This window comes from Oncorhynchus keta, chromosome 35 (genome assembly GCF_023373465.1).
Source record: "Oncorhynchus keta strain PuntledgeMale-10-30-2019 chromosome 35, Oket_V2, whole genome shotgun sequence".
NCBI classification, from domain to species: Eukaryota; Metazoa; Chordata; class Actinopteri; order Salmoniformes; family Salmonidae; genus Oncorhynchus; species Oncorhynchus keta.
The window spans coordinates 19313076-19326364 of NC_068455.1; the positions used below are offsets into that span (position 1 = coordinate 19313076).

General features: G+C 40.3%; 2 protein-coding genes across 6 annotated transcripts in view; both read left to right on the forward strand.

The window, feature by feature from the left end:
• LOC118368103 (bromodomain adjacent to zinc finger domain protein 1A-like) overlaps window positions 1-8439 on the forward strand; it is a 39617-nt gene extending 31178 nt beyond the window's left edge. For 4 of the 5 annotated variants that reach the window (XM_052496669.1, XM_035751875.2, XM_052496670.1 and 1 more), the window contains exons 22-26: window positions 42-193; window positions 5407-5738; window positions 6015-6193; window positions 7259-7346; window positions 7449-8439. In XM_052496669.1, coding sequence (XP_052352629.1) covers window positions 42-193; window positions 5407-5738; window positions 6015-6193; window positions 7259-7346; window positions 7449-7621 — 924 coding nt within the window. In that variant the 3' untranslated portion in view covers window positions 7622-8439. The remainder of the gene's footprint in view (window positions 1-41; window positions 194-5406; window positions 5739-6014; window positions 6194-7258; window positions 7347-7448) is intronic. The other variant, XM_035751877.2, reaches the window with a different exon arrangement.
• A 244-nt stretch (window positions 8440-8683) lies between these two features.
• LOC118368102 (cofilin-2) lies at window positions 8684-13167 on the forward strand. The gene is made up of 4 exons (XM_035751874.2): window positions 8684-8852; window positions 10868-11175; window positions 11523-11599; window positions 11985-13167. The coding sequence occupies exons 1-4, from the start codon at window positions 8850-8852 to the stop codon at window positions 12095-12097; spliced, it is 501 nt and encodes a 166-aa protein (XP_035607767.1). The 5' UTR covers window positions 8684-8849; the 3' UTR covers window positions 12098-13167.
• Window positions 13168-13289: the final 122 nt, after the last annotated feature.

Sequence of the window (13289 nt, forward strand, 5' to 3'; positions counted from 1 at the left end):
GGTGTAATCTAAACCTCTTCTTTGCTCTGTGTTGTGTCCAGGCCGTCCCAGAAGGGGACTGGTTCTGCCCGGAGTGCCGTCCCAAACAGCGAGCCAACCGCCTCCCCTCCCGCCAAAGGTCCTCTGTCAACTCTGAGGAATTGGAGGAAGAAGACTCTGGGGAGGAGATGACGGAGGAGGAAGAGGAGAAGAGGTGTGTTCTGAGCGTTATTGTACTTCATTGGGTTGAAAGTAGGCAGACCCCGTTTAGTCCATAGGCTGTTGGTCAACCGAGACTTCTTTAGTCAATTAGTCACAAATTATATTTTTGTGGTACAAGACACCTGTCTAATTTGCGCCTTTCTCAGTGGAATAATCCATTGTGGAGGTGGTGGGGATGTCAGTCATCACTCCAAGATGTGCTACTGAAGTTGTATATGTTGACATTACTTAAGAACAATGGTGCAACACAATTTTTTTTTCTATAACAAATGCGCTTTCTCCTGCGTTGGTGGTCGCAGTCCACGGTTTTGAAATGTAATCTTCAGTGTGCCGTTAATTGCCGCCTTTCCCTAAATGTTGCTATGTGCATAATAGCGAAGTTAACCAGCGTATTGGTGTTGAGAACAATACGGCGTGGCAGCAATGAAGTGAGGAAATGGGCCTTGCCTTAATTGTCTAAGAAAATTTAGGAGATGAAACCCCAATTTAATTAGGTCTATAATCCAATAGACTAACTGTTTAATTTGTCTGGCTTTATAAATCCATATACACAGTTGAAGTCTGACGTTTACATAAACTGAGTTTAAATGTATTTGGCTAAGGTGTTTCACAATTCCTGACATTGAATCCTAATAAAAGTTCCCTGTCTTAAGGCAGTTAGGATCACCACTTTTTTTTAAGAATGTGAAATGTCAGGATAATAGTAGAGTGATTTATTTAAGCTTTTATTTATTTCATTACATTCCCAAAGTTTACATGCACTCAATTAGTATTTGGTAGCATTGCCTTTAAATGGTTTCACTTGGGTCAAACGTTTCAGGTAGCCTTCCACAAGTTGGGTGAATTTTGGCCCATTCCTCCTGACAGAGCTGTTGTAACTGAGTCAGGTTTGTAGGCCTCCTTGCTCGCACACACTTTTTCAGTTCTGCCCACAAATTTTCTATAGGATTGAGTTCAGGGCTTTTTGATGGCCACTTCAATTCCTTGACTTTGTTGTCCTTAAGCCATTTTGCCACAACTTTGGAAGTATGCTTGGGGTCATTGTCATACAACTCTCCTTCCGTGGCCTCCAACTGCTCTTAAACGCAAGTAAAACTAAATGCATGCTATTCAACCGATCACTACCCGCACCTGCTCGCCCGTCCACCATCACTACTCTGGACGGCTCTGACTTAGAATACATGGACAACTACAAATACCTAGGTGTCTGGTTAGACTGTAAACTCTCCCTCCAGATTCACATTTAGCATCTCCAATCCAAAATTAAATCTAGAAATGGCTTCCTATATCGCAACAAAGCATCCTTCACTCATGCTGCCAAACATACTAAAACTGACCATCCTACCGATCCTCAACTTCGGTGATGTCATCTATAAACTAGCCTCCAACACTCTACTCAGCAAACTAGATGCAGTCTATCACAGTGCCATCCGTTTTGTCACCAAAGCCCCATACACTACCCACCATAGCGACCTGTACGCTCTCGTTGGTTGGCCCTCGCTTCATACTCGTCGCCAAACCCACTGGCTACAGGTTATCTATAGGTCTTTGCTAGGTAAAGCCCCACCTTATCTCAGCTCACTGGTCACCATAGCAGCACCCACTCGTAGCACGCGCTCCAGCAGGTATATCTCACTGGTCACCCCCAAACCCAATTCCTCCTTTGGTCGTCTTTCCTACCAGTTCTCTGCTGCCAATGACTGGAACGAACTGCAAAAATCTCTGAAGCTGGAGACTCATATCTCTCTCATTAGCTTTAAGCACTAGCTGTCAGAGCAGCTCACAGATCACTGCACCTGTACATAGCCCATCTGTAAACAGCCCATTTATCTACCTACTTCATCCCCATACAGTATTTAGTTATCTTGCTCCTTTGCACCCCAGTATCTCTACTTGCACATTCATCTTCTGCACATCTACCATTCCAGTGTTTAATTGCTATATTCTAATTACTTCGCCACCATGGCCTAATGCCTTAACTCCCTTATCTTACCTCATTTGCACTCACTGTATATAGACTTTTTGTTTTATTTTGTTCTACTGTATTATTGACTGTTTTGTTTATTCCATGTGTAACTCTGTTGTTGAATGTGTCGAATTGCTATGCTTTATCTTGGCCAGGTCGCAGTTGCAAATGAGAACTTGATCTCAATTAGCCTCCCTGGTTAAATAAAAAATCAATTTAAAAAATGGTCCATTTGGAAGAACTATTTGCGACCAAGCTTTAACTGATGTCTTGATGTTGCTTCAATATATCCACATAATTTTTCCTTCCTCATGATGCCATCTATTTTGTGAAGTGCACCAGTCCCTCCTGCAGCAAAGCACCCCCACAACATGATGCTGCCACCCCCGTGCTTCATGGTTGTGATGGTGTTTTTCGGCTTGCAAGCCTCCCCTTATTCCTCTAAACATAACAATGGTCATTATGGCCAAACAGTTCTATTTTTGTTTCATCAGACCAGAGGACATTTCTCAAAAAAGTATGATCTTTGTCCCCATGTGCAGTTGCAAACCGTAGTCTAGCTTTTTTATGGCGGTTTTGGAGCAGTGGCTTCTTCCTTGCTACGTGGCCTTTCAAGTTATGTCGATTTAGGACTCGTTTTACTGTGGATATAGATACTTTTGTACCCGTTTCCTCCAGCATCTTCACAGGGTCCTTTGCTGTTGTTCTGGGATTGATTTGCACTTTTCGCACCAAAGTACGTTAATCTCTAGGAGACAGAAAGCGTCTCCTTCCTGAGCGGTATGACGGCTGCGTGGTCCCATGGTGTTTATACTTGCGTAATATTGTTTGTACAGATGAACGTGGTACCTTCAGGTGTTTGGAAATTGCTCCCAAGGATGAAGCAGACTTGTGGAGGTCTATAATGTTTTTTTTTTATCTGAGATCTTTGCTGATTTTCATTGGATTTTCCAATAATGTCAAGCAAACAGGCACTGTGTTTTAAGGTAGGCCTTGAAATACATCCACAGGTACACCTCCAATTGACTCAGGCTAATTGACATCATTTATCAGAAGCTTCTAACGCCATGACATCATTTTCTGGAATTTTCCGAGTTGTTTTACAGGCACATTCAACTTAGTGTATGTAAACTTCTGACCCACTGGAATTGTGGTACAGTGAAATAATCTGTCTGTAAACAATTGTTGTAAAAATGACTTGTCATGCACAAAGTAGATGTCTTAACCGTCTTATCTAAACTGTAGTTTTAAAAATACATTTGTGGGGTGGTTGAAAAACGAGTTTTAATGACTCCAACCCCTAAGTGTATGTAAACTTCCGACTTCAACTGTATCTACAGAAATAAGGCGTATCCTGTTGTGTTTAATAGTCTACTTATTCTGCGAGCACCAAGCCTCACAACCACATGTCAGATAAAGCAATTTCACAAATGTGGCTGTTTTGTCATATAATAATAATAATAATAATAATGTGGTCCTTCTGTAGCTCAGTTGGTAGAGCATGGCGCTTGTAACGCCAGGGTAGTGGGTTCGACTCCCGGGACCACCCATACGTAGAATGTATGCACACATGACTGTAAGTCGCTTTGGATAAAAGCGTCTGCTAAATGGCATATATTATTATTATATATATTATTATATTATTATTATATTATTATTGTCATATCTTAGCTATGCTGTAATAAAGGCTTTTAAAAAATATATAATAATTTAACAAACTCTGGTATTATAATTGATTTCGTGTTTACACTGTTCCAAGTGGTCAGAAAATATATTGTCATCTAACCGCACATAATAATGAATAATATGCATGCAGCTCTTGCTCCTATACAATCCTTTTTCTTGATCTCCTTATTGTCATTACAATAATTATAATCTGTATGCCTAAGTGTCAGCGATTGGGTGAATGGATAAGTGGAGTCAGGCGCAGGACACAGGTATGAGTATTAATCTGAATTTACTCCAAATGTAAGCAATGTTCCAACAAGGAAAAATACAAATATCCAGAGCACAAGGAACAAACCCACATGACAATCACTCACAAAACAGAAAGGGAAGCCAGAGGGTTAAATAAGGAACATTGATTATGGAATGGAAACCAGGTGTGTGTATAATGAAGACAAAACGAAAATGAAACATGGATCGGTGGTGACAAGAAAGCCGGTGACGTCGACCGCCGAACGCCGCCCGAACAAGGAGAGGGACCAACTTCTGCTGAAGTCGTGACACTAAGAGCGAGTCCGGTTTAGACTTAATACTTTAATTTACGCCTATTTCAATATAGGCTACTGTATCTATCAATTATTCCTTCATGTAATCACGCAGCATGCATGCTTTGAAATGCAATCAAGCATTTTCGTTTTAAAATGTAATAACAAAGGGAGCCTTGAATAATTAGCCTAAACAATAAATGTTTTTTTGTCTTTGCTGTAATAAAGGCTTCATAAAAAATATAATTAGGACAGTCTATGGTACTTATCATTTTTGTGTTTATATTGTTCCAAATGATCCGATTTTTAATCTGACAGCGCTTGCGCCTATAACCTCCTTTCCGCAATTAAGTAAAATGTCTTACACAGATCTGACTTCCCTCCAGAGTAACCAGTAAACATTGCCCTGTTTCGAGTTTATTTTTCATGTCCACTGCATCAATTTTGCTGTCACGTATAGAGTTAATAACCAATTTATTGATGCTATTATGATAGGCTATAGGTCACGCCTTATTGGTCACGAGCATGCAATGCACACGTTTCAAGCAAAAGTTGAGGGAATAGGGAATGTTTTTCCTAAACAAATTAGGGATTTCGGTAACAGAACTTTTCAGTTCAGAAATGACAAACTAAATGGCTGTAATTATGTTGCAGCTTCAGCACGGACGGAGAAGATAAACACATGCTGTTGTGCTGCCTGTCAGATGCAGCAGGGAGGAGCGAGACCACATGCGCCAGACAGAAACTTGCTGTATTTTTTTATGTTTGCTTTTGAGCCATTTGTGTGTCATTATATCATCAAACAGTGCGCTGAAAGCATCAGAAAAGCTCAGTGCATAGGTGGTGTCTATATCGATTGGTCGAAAGAACAAACGACTCTCGGTCAATCAAAGATTTTTTTTGTTGTTGTACAGCCGTAGTTTATATTAAATTTAATACTTTAAAACAATAAAAACAACCCAACACATTTAGTTTATTCAGATATCTGAAGTTTCCCTCCCACAATTCTGTCTCCCTCTTCTCCTTTAGTGCCTCTAAAAAGGTCCGGACTGCTCTGAAACCTCCTGTGCCTACTACCAAAGGAAGTCGGTCAAGCAGGACCAACTCAAGTCATTCCACTCCCCGGAGCCAGCAGACCACCCCCAAACAGGCCCCCTCAGCTGGGAAGGGAGCTGCTTCCAGGTCCTCAGGGAAGAAGCCCACCCCAGTCTCCAACGGCAGACCTCCACCACGGCCAGGCAGCAGAGTCAGCTCCCGGCTCAGTCATGAGATATTGGCAACCAACGGTACCTCCAGCAGGCCAGGCAGCCAGCCCACTCCATCTCTGTCTCTGGCAGACTCCCGTAAAAGACCTATCTCAGGTAAGACCAGTTAAGACAGTGGGAGGGGAGATGGAAGAGGGTTGTGTTGGGTGATTTAAAAATACAAAATTGTGTTCTTGTAAAGTAGTGTTAGCATGATGTGCCAGGGTCTTTATATTGCTGAAGATGTAAATGCAAAAAAAAGGCATGTCTGTATAGAAGTGTTGAATGTTAATTTTCTCATGTATCAATTACACAATTTCCCTCTAGTTTCTAGGCTTTCTCACTCACTGTGCTCATCTTTGCATTTATATTCTCCTTCTGCTGTTTCTCCAGCAGAGGTCTCCCACAAACCCAGGCTGGTCCTAACTCCCTCAGTCTCAGCTTCTTCCAATCGTCGCAGCTCAGGGAGGAACCTAGGAGTCCATGAGCTGTCTGCCTGCGAGCAGCTGACTGTAGAGCTAGTCAGACATGAAGACAGCTGGCCCTTCATGAAACTGGTGTCTAGGACACAGGTAATACCTGACTTTATTTAAAGGCTGATATGAGAGGCACGCAGAGCAACATGCATGCGTTTTTAAAAAAACAGCACACACACACATGCAAGCACCTCTATGAATACGTTTTCCCATACTATTACATAACTAGCTACGTCACTAGTGACACACATACAGTGCCTTCAGACGGTATGCATATACCCCTTGACTTATTCCACATTTTGTTGTTATAGCCTGAATTTAAAATGGATTCAATTTATTTGTTTCTCACCCATCTGCCACATAATGATAAAGTGGAAACATGTTTTTCGAAATGTTTGCCCGTTTACTGAAAATGAAATCCAGAAAATCTTATTTACATAAGAATTCACACCTCTGAGAGTAAATACTTTTGTAAAAGCACATTTGGCAGTGATTACAGCTGTGAGTCTTTCAGGGTAAGTCTCTAAGAGCTTTCCACACCTGGATTGTGCAACATTTACCCATTTATTCTTTTCAAAATTCTGCAAGCTCTGTCAAATTGGTGATTGATAATTGCTAGACAACCATTTTCAGGTCTTGCTGTAAATTTAAGTCAGCTTGTAACTCTGCCACTCAGGAACCTTCACTGTCTTATTGGTAAGCCACTTTGGCCTAGATGGCAGTGTATGTTCAAAGTTTTGACTGATCCAATGACCCATTGCATTTCTGTTCAAAATGTTGTATCAAGTCTGCCAAAATGTGCCTAATTGGTTTATTAATACATTTAAGTTCATAACTGCACAATCCTCAAACGATAGCATGGTATTATTTCACTGTAATAGCTACTGTAAATCGGACAGTACAGTTAGCTTAAATTCTTGTTAATCTTTCTGCCCATATCAGATATGTCTATGTCCTGGGAAATGTTCTTGTTACTTACAACCTCATGCTAATCACATTAGCGCACGTTAGCTCAACCGTCACCCTGGGGGACACCAATCCTTTAGAGGTTTTAATTACTTCACTAGTCAACCTCAATACTGACTTGTTGTATTGCTTTGAGATTTGCGGATTGTTTTTGTCTTTTTTAAAAGACCTGATTTTGTCTCCTCACTTCTGCAGGTTCCAGACTACTTTGACATTATCAAAAAGCCCATTGCGCTGAGCACTATCCGAGAAAAGGTTAACAACTGTGCATATAAAACAGCCAGTAAGTTGAGATTTTGCATTTTTGTGTTAACTAAAACATGTTTATGCCGTCATGTTTCTGTACTTCACCAGATGGGACATTTTCTATATGTTTTTCTCACAGCGGCGTACGTTGAGGACGTGGAGCTTATGTTCGCCAACTGTTTACAATACAACCCTCAGCACACAAATGAAGCTAAAGCAGGAACAAGGCTCCAAGCCTTCTTCAACTCAGAGATCTTTAACCTGGGGCTGGCAGACCGGACCACTCCTCCACTGAAGCGGTCCCGGGTGTAAAGCCGACTGACTGAAACTACTTGGTCGTATTCATTAATGCACACCGTAGCAATTTGTTTTTTACCTGGTTGTTTTTCAACAAAAAAACATTTCTTCTTGGACAAATTCAGGTAGTCCCTTCCTGTTTCGTTTTTGTTTTCATCCATTTTTTCTCTAGTGAATACCATAATTCATTGGAAAGTCTGAACATTCCCAAAGCATTGTGCAGTGTAATATCATTCCCCAAGATAATGCAGGAACAACTAACTCGCTGTGAAAGTATTTGCACTCAATATTTGAAAACGACTCTTTGCTATTCGTATTCACTCAGGGAAAACGAATTGTGGTTGGAAATAAGTTAACAGTGCATTTTTATATTTTGTATCTTGTGAGCATTTCTAGACTTTCTTTGTGCACATACTTTTCTTTGACCATTTCAGTTAATTTAGATGACTTAAGTATTAACTTTAATATGGACAGTTTTGCATTTGTTCGTTTCACAGTACTGAACAGTAAAAACTAATTTTGCATGGACTGTTTCAGGTTCCCATCTTTCAGGGAAACACTACACTGGAATCTGATTTACTGTTCCTTATTTCCTATAATTCATTGGTTATTTATTTTAGTTAAGCTAAGAACTTGCTTTAAATTATATTTTTTTTATAGAACATGTTTGTTTTTGAAGAATTATTGGCATAGGTTTTAGTTCAAACTATAGAAAACTGTTTTGTGGTATGGTTTAAATACTGTGTTTTGTCCCCCTAACTTTCTCACCTCTGCTTTTGTATTTGCAATCGTGTATATTTTCTATATGTAAAAATAAATTCACTGTTTTAATATTTATTGGTCAGCTCTCACTTGTGTTGCCAATCTCTGATTCATAAATATGATGTTCCTGAATATATTAATGGCGTCTATTTTAGGTTAATATTTTTTCTGCACATCACTGAGATAAAATGGGCTCAATATTTTGTAGGGTTAGAGAGAACTTAAATTTCCCGGCGGGGAAGTTGGTTTGCCGGAGTGAAGTGTAGAAATCCGCAAGTGAATTTAGCTTTATTGTTAACCGTAAGTCACAGGACAAATTCCCCTTCGAATCCCACTGCTGATCCCGCCCGCCGCAAGTGCAGTGGCTCATACTCGCGCGCCCCGTACCCCCACCCGGACAGGACTTTCATTCCCATATCTCTTTACCCCTAAAGATTTCCCCACATAATAGCAAATCTCACAGGACCGACGATCTTACAACATGGTAGGATAATTTACTCTTCTAGTTGAGTGCTGAAACTACTCGTAGTTTCTAGTTGAGTGATGATTTTAACTTTTTGTAACTTTGTTGCAACATTGGGCAGTGTTCGACTTTGGCTTGCTTGCTTACGCACCAACGTTTTGATTGCTGGTTACAGTTCTACATTCCGCAGTGGTGCGCTATAGCTACAATGTTTGTTATATATATATATATATATACGTGATTTCGTTTGTAAAATCAGTTCCAATTTAGGATTGTTACAGGGCCTGCATCCCCAGGCGGCCATTTTAACCTAATTATAGCGCAGTCCGGTATCTAACGTTTCTCACTCTACCACTGACAGTTACCTTCATGATCTGAAAGTTTAGCCAAGTTGGCTTGCAAGCTAATAACACAGCTAGCTACCTGATGGCAATTATGTTTTCTACACGACAAGCTACCTTTAATGATTGGGACTATCTAACGTCAACTTGTAATGGTCTTGCCTGCCTCCTGTTTTGTTTGATTGCACTCGAGCCAATACGCCCATGCGGATTTCCACGCTTGTTTGACAGTGGAAACTAGCAAGCATTTGCAAGCCAATATTGTTCCCATAGGTACTGGTTTACTGTAGTGGGCCTAACCAATATAGTTGAGTGGCGACTAATGTGTGCGCACTGGAGCTCCGAAGTCACACACAATTATTTCAGGACCCAAAAGACAAGTCTGCAATGCTATGCTTTGCGTGCTCAAATCAGTCGTTTTTGAAAACGTCATTTTGTGACGTCGAAGCTCCAGTCTGCCCATACTGATCGCACCTCAACACAACTCGTTGAGTTTAATCGGATACCGTGGGCTTTGACACATGCACATGTTGCTATACACCAAGCGAGTTACCTGTCTCATTCACTGACTGTTGACAGTGTGGTGGTCACTAACTAGTCACTGGTCAGCGAGTTTCGTGCACTCTTTTGATATATTGAGGGTGGCTAATCAGCAGTCAACACTGTTGGAATGTCTTATATTGCCACAGCTTGGCTTTCTGGTCCGATTGTCATCTTTAATAGAGAGAACACTTTGGCCAACTAACATAGCAGCCTATGTAGCCCAAAGGCCGCTAGATGGCGATATTGTTGATCCAAACGCATTTGTATGCAGTCGGTAATACACTCATATACCCCTCCGTACATAAAACGTTCTCCATTCAGGCTGAAAAGTCTTCGATTTCCTCCTTAACTACATTTACTGACTGTTAAATATGTGTACTTTATGAAACACAATTTCCACCACCATGCTAATGTTACATCCTGATGTTGCGCCCTGCTTTCAGCTAGAGTTAACGGACTGCTGCAAGCTAATTGGCTGAACGCGATTCGCAACATCCAGGACCAGCATTTCTAGGCACTTTAGCATTGTGGTGGAAATTTGAGTCTCGTAAATAAAGTACGCATATTTTCCGTTTTTTAAATCTACTCCAGGACAAAAGAAAAAGGGTGATATAAAAGTAACAAAAAATCTATGCCTTTGTAGCCTGAATCGAGAATGTTTTAGGTACGAACCGGTCCAAGGGGGATATGAGTGTATTGCCGGCTGCATACAAGGCTTTTGGACGGTAAAATGAAACCATCAATACGCCACCTGCCGGCCTTTAGCCTGCAGCCTATGCAAAATGACTCGGCATGGCGGTAGGTAGTGTCAGAGTGAAATGGTGTTGATTCATTGTGTGTCAAAGGAAAGAAAGTTTATGATCAATGCTGCAGTCACTCTGTCTGCATGACTACTGATAGCTAGCTACATACTGTTTGTGTGAAGGTTTGAATTTCCAATGCCTTGTGAAGGAAAGCATTTCCCATCTCCATGCTGTTAGCTATAGGCCCAGATTCAATGTCTACATCATAAATAAACAGTATGTCTTTGTGTTTACTAGCTATTGAAGAGGCAACAACAATAATCTAGGCTGCTATATCATCTGGTTCACATTTGAGTTCTAAATCACACCTTGAATGAACCTTGTATATCATCCTCCCCTCTTTCCACAGGCCTCAGGTGTCACTGTCAACGATGAAGTCATCAAGGTCTTCAATGACATGAAGGTCAGGAAGTCATCCTCTACCGAAGATGTAAAAAAGCGTAAAAAGGCTGTGCTGTTTTGCCTCAGCGATGACAAGAAGAAGATCATCGTAGAGGAGGGCAAGTGGATCCTCGTTGGTGACATTGGGGAGTCGGTGGACGATCCATACGCATGTTTCGTCAAGCTTTTACCGCTCAACGATTGCAGATACGGCTTATACGATGCCACATATGAAACAAAAGAATCCAAGAAAGAAGACCTGGTATTCATATTTTGGTAAGTTTGTACGTTGCCCTTTGTTAGTTTAAAAGGTGCAAAGCTGCTGTCAATAATGTTTCTTAAAAGCCTATATTCCCTAGCTTGGCTGGGGTGTCATTTGGTAGGTACCCTAGATCAGTAGCTGTGTCAACCACTGGTTCAATCGCTGGGATCTGACACTGAATTAGTCAATTCATATTAAGTGTTGTGCAGGAGGACCATAGCTTGGTGGATGGTCCCTGCTATAAAAAGTTTGAGAAACAGAAACATTGCTGCTGCTTTCATTTGTGTGGTATGGATTACTATGGAATAAAGCCGTTATTCGCTAGGCTTATTAAGTCATTGAGTTTCCCACCTCATTCCAGGGCACCTGAGGGTGCGCCCTTGAAAAGCAAGATGATCTATGCTAGCTCTAAAGATGCCATTAAAAAGAAGTTCACAGGTAAGTGAAAATTGCTATATACAATCACTATTTCTGTTCTGTTTGACCTGATATTCAATGATCGTGTGGTTCAGTCATTTATTCAGGTGATGTCAGAGAATTTGCATAGTATCAACACTATCAAGTATAAATAACTCCAAGTTATTTTCTTTTCGTATTCATGTTCTATGAAAGTGTCATGAATGTCGGTGTTGGCGTTTCACATTTTTCAAAATACCATTTAATTTCTACCCCGTTGATCCATTGAAAGTTTAGAGAAGAATGTGTGGGATCAAACAAAATTCCCCCAGACACCCCTGTAATTTTTGATAGTGCTTCCTTAGTAGTCAACACAACAGTATAAAACAGATGGGAATTAACTTGATATACTCCTCTTTTTTTTCAGGTATCAAACACGAATGGCAAGTCAACGGATTAGATGACATCCAGGACCGCGCCACCCTGGCTGACAAGTTGGGAGGAAACGTGGTGGTGTCACTCGAAGGGTTACCATTGTAAATGGAAAATACTACGTGCCATCTGGATTCCAGACGCTTTCATCTTAGCAGCTGTATTTATAGCATTTGAATCTAAAGGAATAGCTTTAGGCTTTTTTGGTCTGTATTTTTTCCACACAATGGAAGGAGATCTCATTAACATATGTGAAAGCCTACAAGTTATTTTGCCAGAAAACTTCAACTTCTTTTTTTTTTTTTACCTTCAAGGAATGATCACACATCACAGGTTTTTCCAAAACAAATATGAACAGCAACGCCACACTACCTGAGATTAATAATACTCCCACAATAAAAACATTAAGATTAGCACTGTTTTTGCGTTCTTCGCCACTTAAACAATGATGACTAAATGCTCAGTAGTATAGGAAAATGTGAATGCTTTCTATAATGCCTTGACAGTCATATTCACTGCCTAGGTTACAGCTAATGGCAAGTATTTTGCACTCATGAGGTTTTCATATGGCTGACTTATTTATTTACAATGTTCTATTTTATCCAATATGTTATTTGACATGGCAAAACACGTAATAGACTATGCATATACTAAGCACTTTGTTTATACATTACAAAAGTTGAGGCAAAAAGGTCAAGAATAACTAAAGAATATCTGTATTTATGTCAACTAGATAGAGATGTTACCAGTTTTCATTCCTTTTATGCATATGGACAAGAACAGATCAGTATTTGACTGTTCAATTGCCGCCTTACTTTCATTTGAATGTACAGGACACCACAGTAAAAAGGGGGGTTGGTGCTTGCAGTTTTTTTTTAACACTAAAATAAAGGTATTTCAAATATATCAATAAAGATGGCAATATGTGCATTTGGAGCCTTAAGTGGAACATTGTTTTTGAGATTGGGTGAGGAGGTTGCCACTTTACAATAAAACCTTGTGGCAGATAACAGAAATAAGTGTCTTTTGTTCTGTGTGCATCTGTTCATCAGGAGGGTTGGGCAACAATAAAGAGAGACGTGACTGATTTCCTCTAACAGAAAATATCTGGTCTACATGCTGTGTTCTGCTACAATGTATTGGTTAATGTTTTATTCAATTAAACCGGATGCAGTGGGTGACGATTTTCTTGGCTCAGTTCAGAACAGTACAATGTTACGGAAAATTCAGATTGAAATATATTGTTTAGAATAGATAGCATTCTTTGTTGTGGAGAAAAGGGAATCATTTCAGTTCTATA

Coding starts and splice junctions, on each gene's coding strand:
- LOC118368102 (XM_035751874.2), top strand. Junction 11,176..11,522: donor GACCTGGTATTCATATTTTG/GTAAGTTTGTAC, acceptor ACCTCATTCCAG/GGCACCTGAGGGTGCGCCCT. Junction 11,600..11,984: donor CATTAAAAAGAAGTTCACAG/GTAAGTGAAAAT, acceptor CTTTTTTTTCAG/GTATCAAACACGAATGGCAA.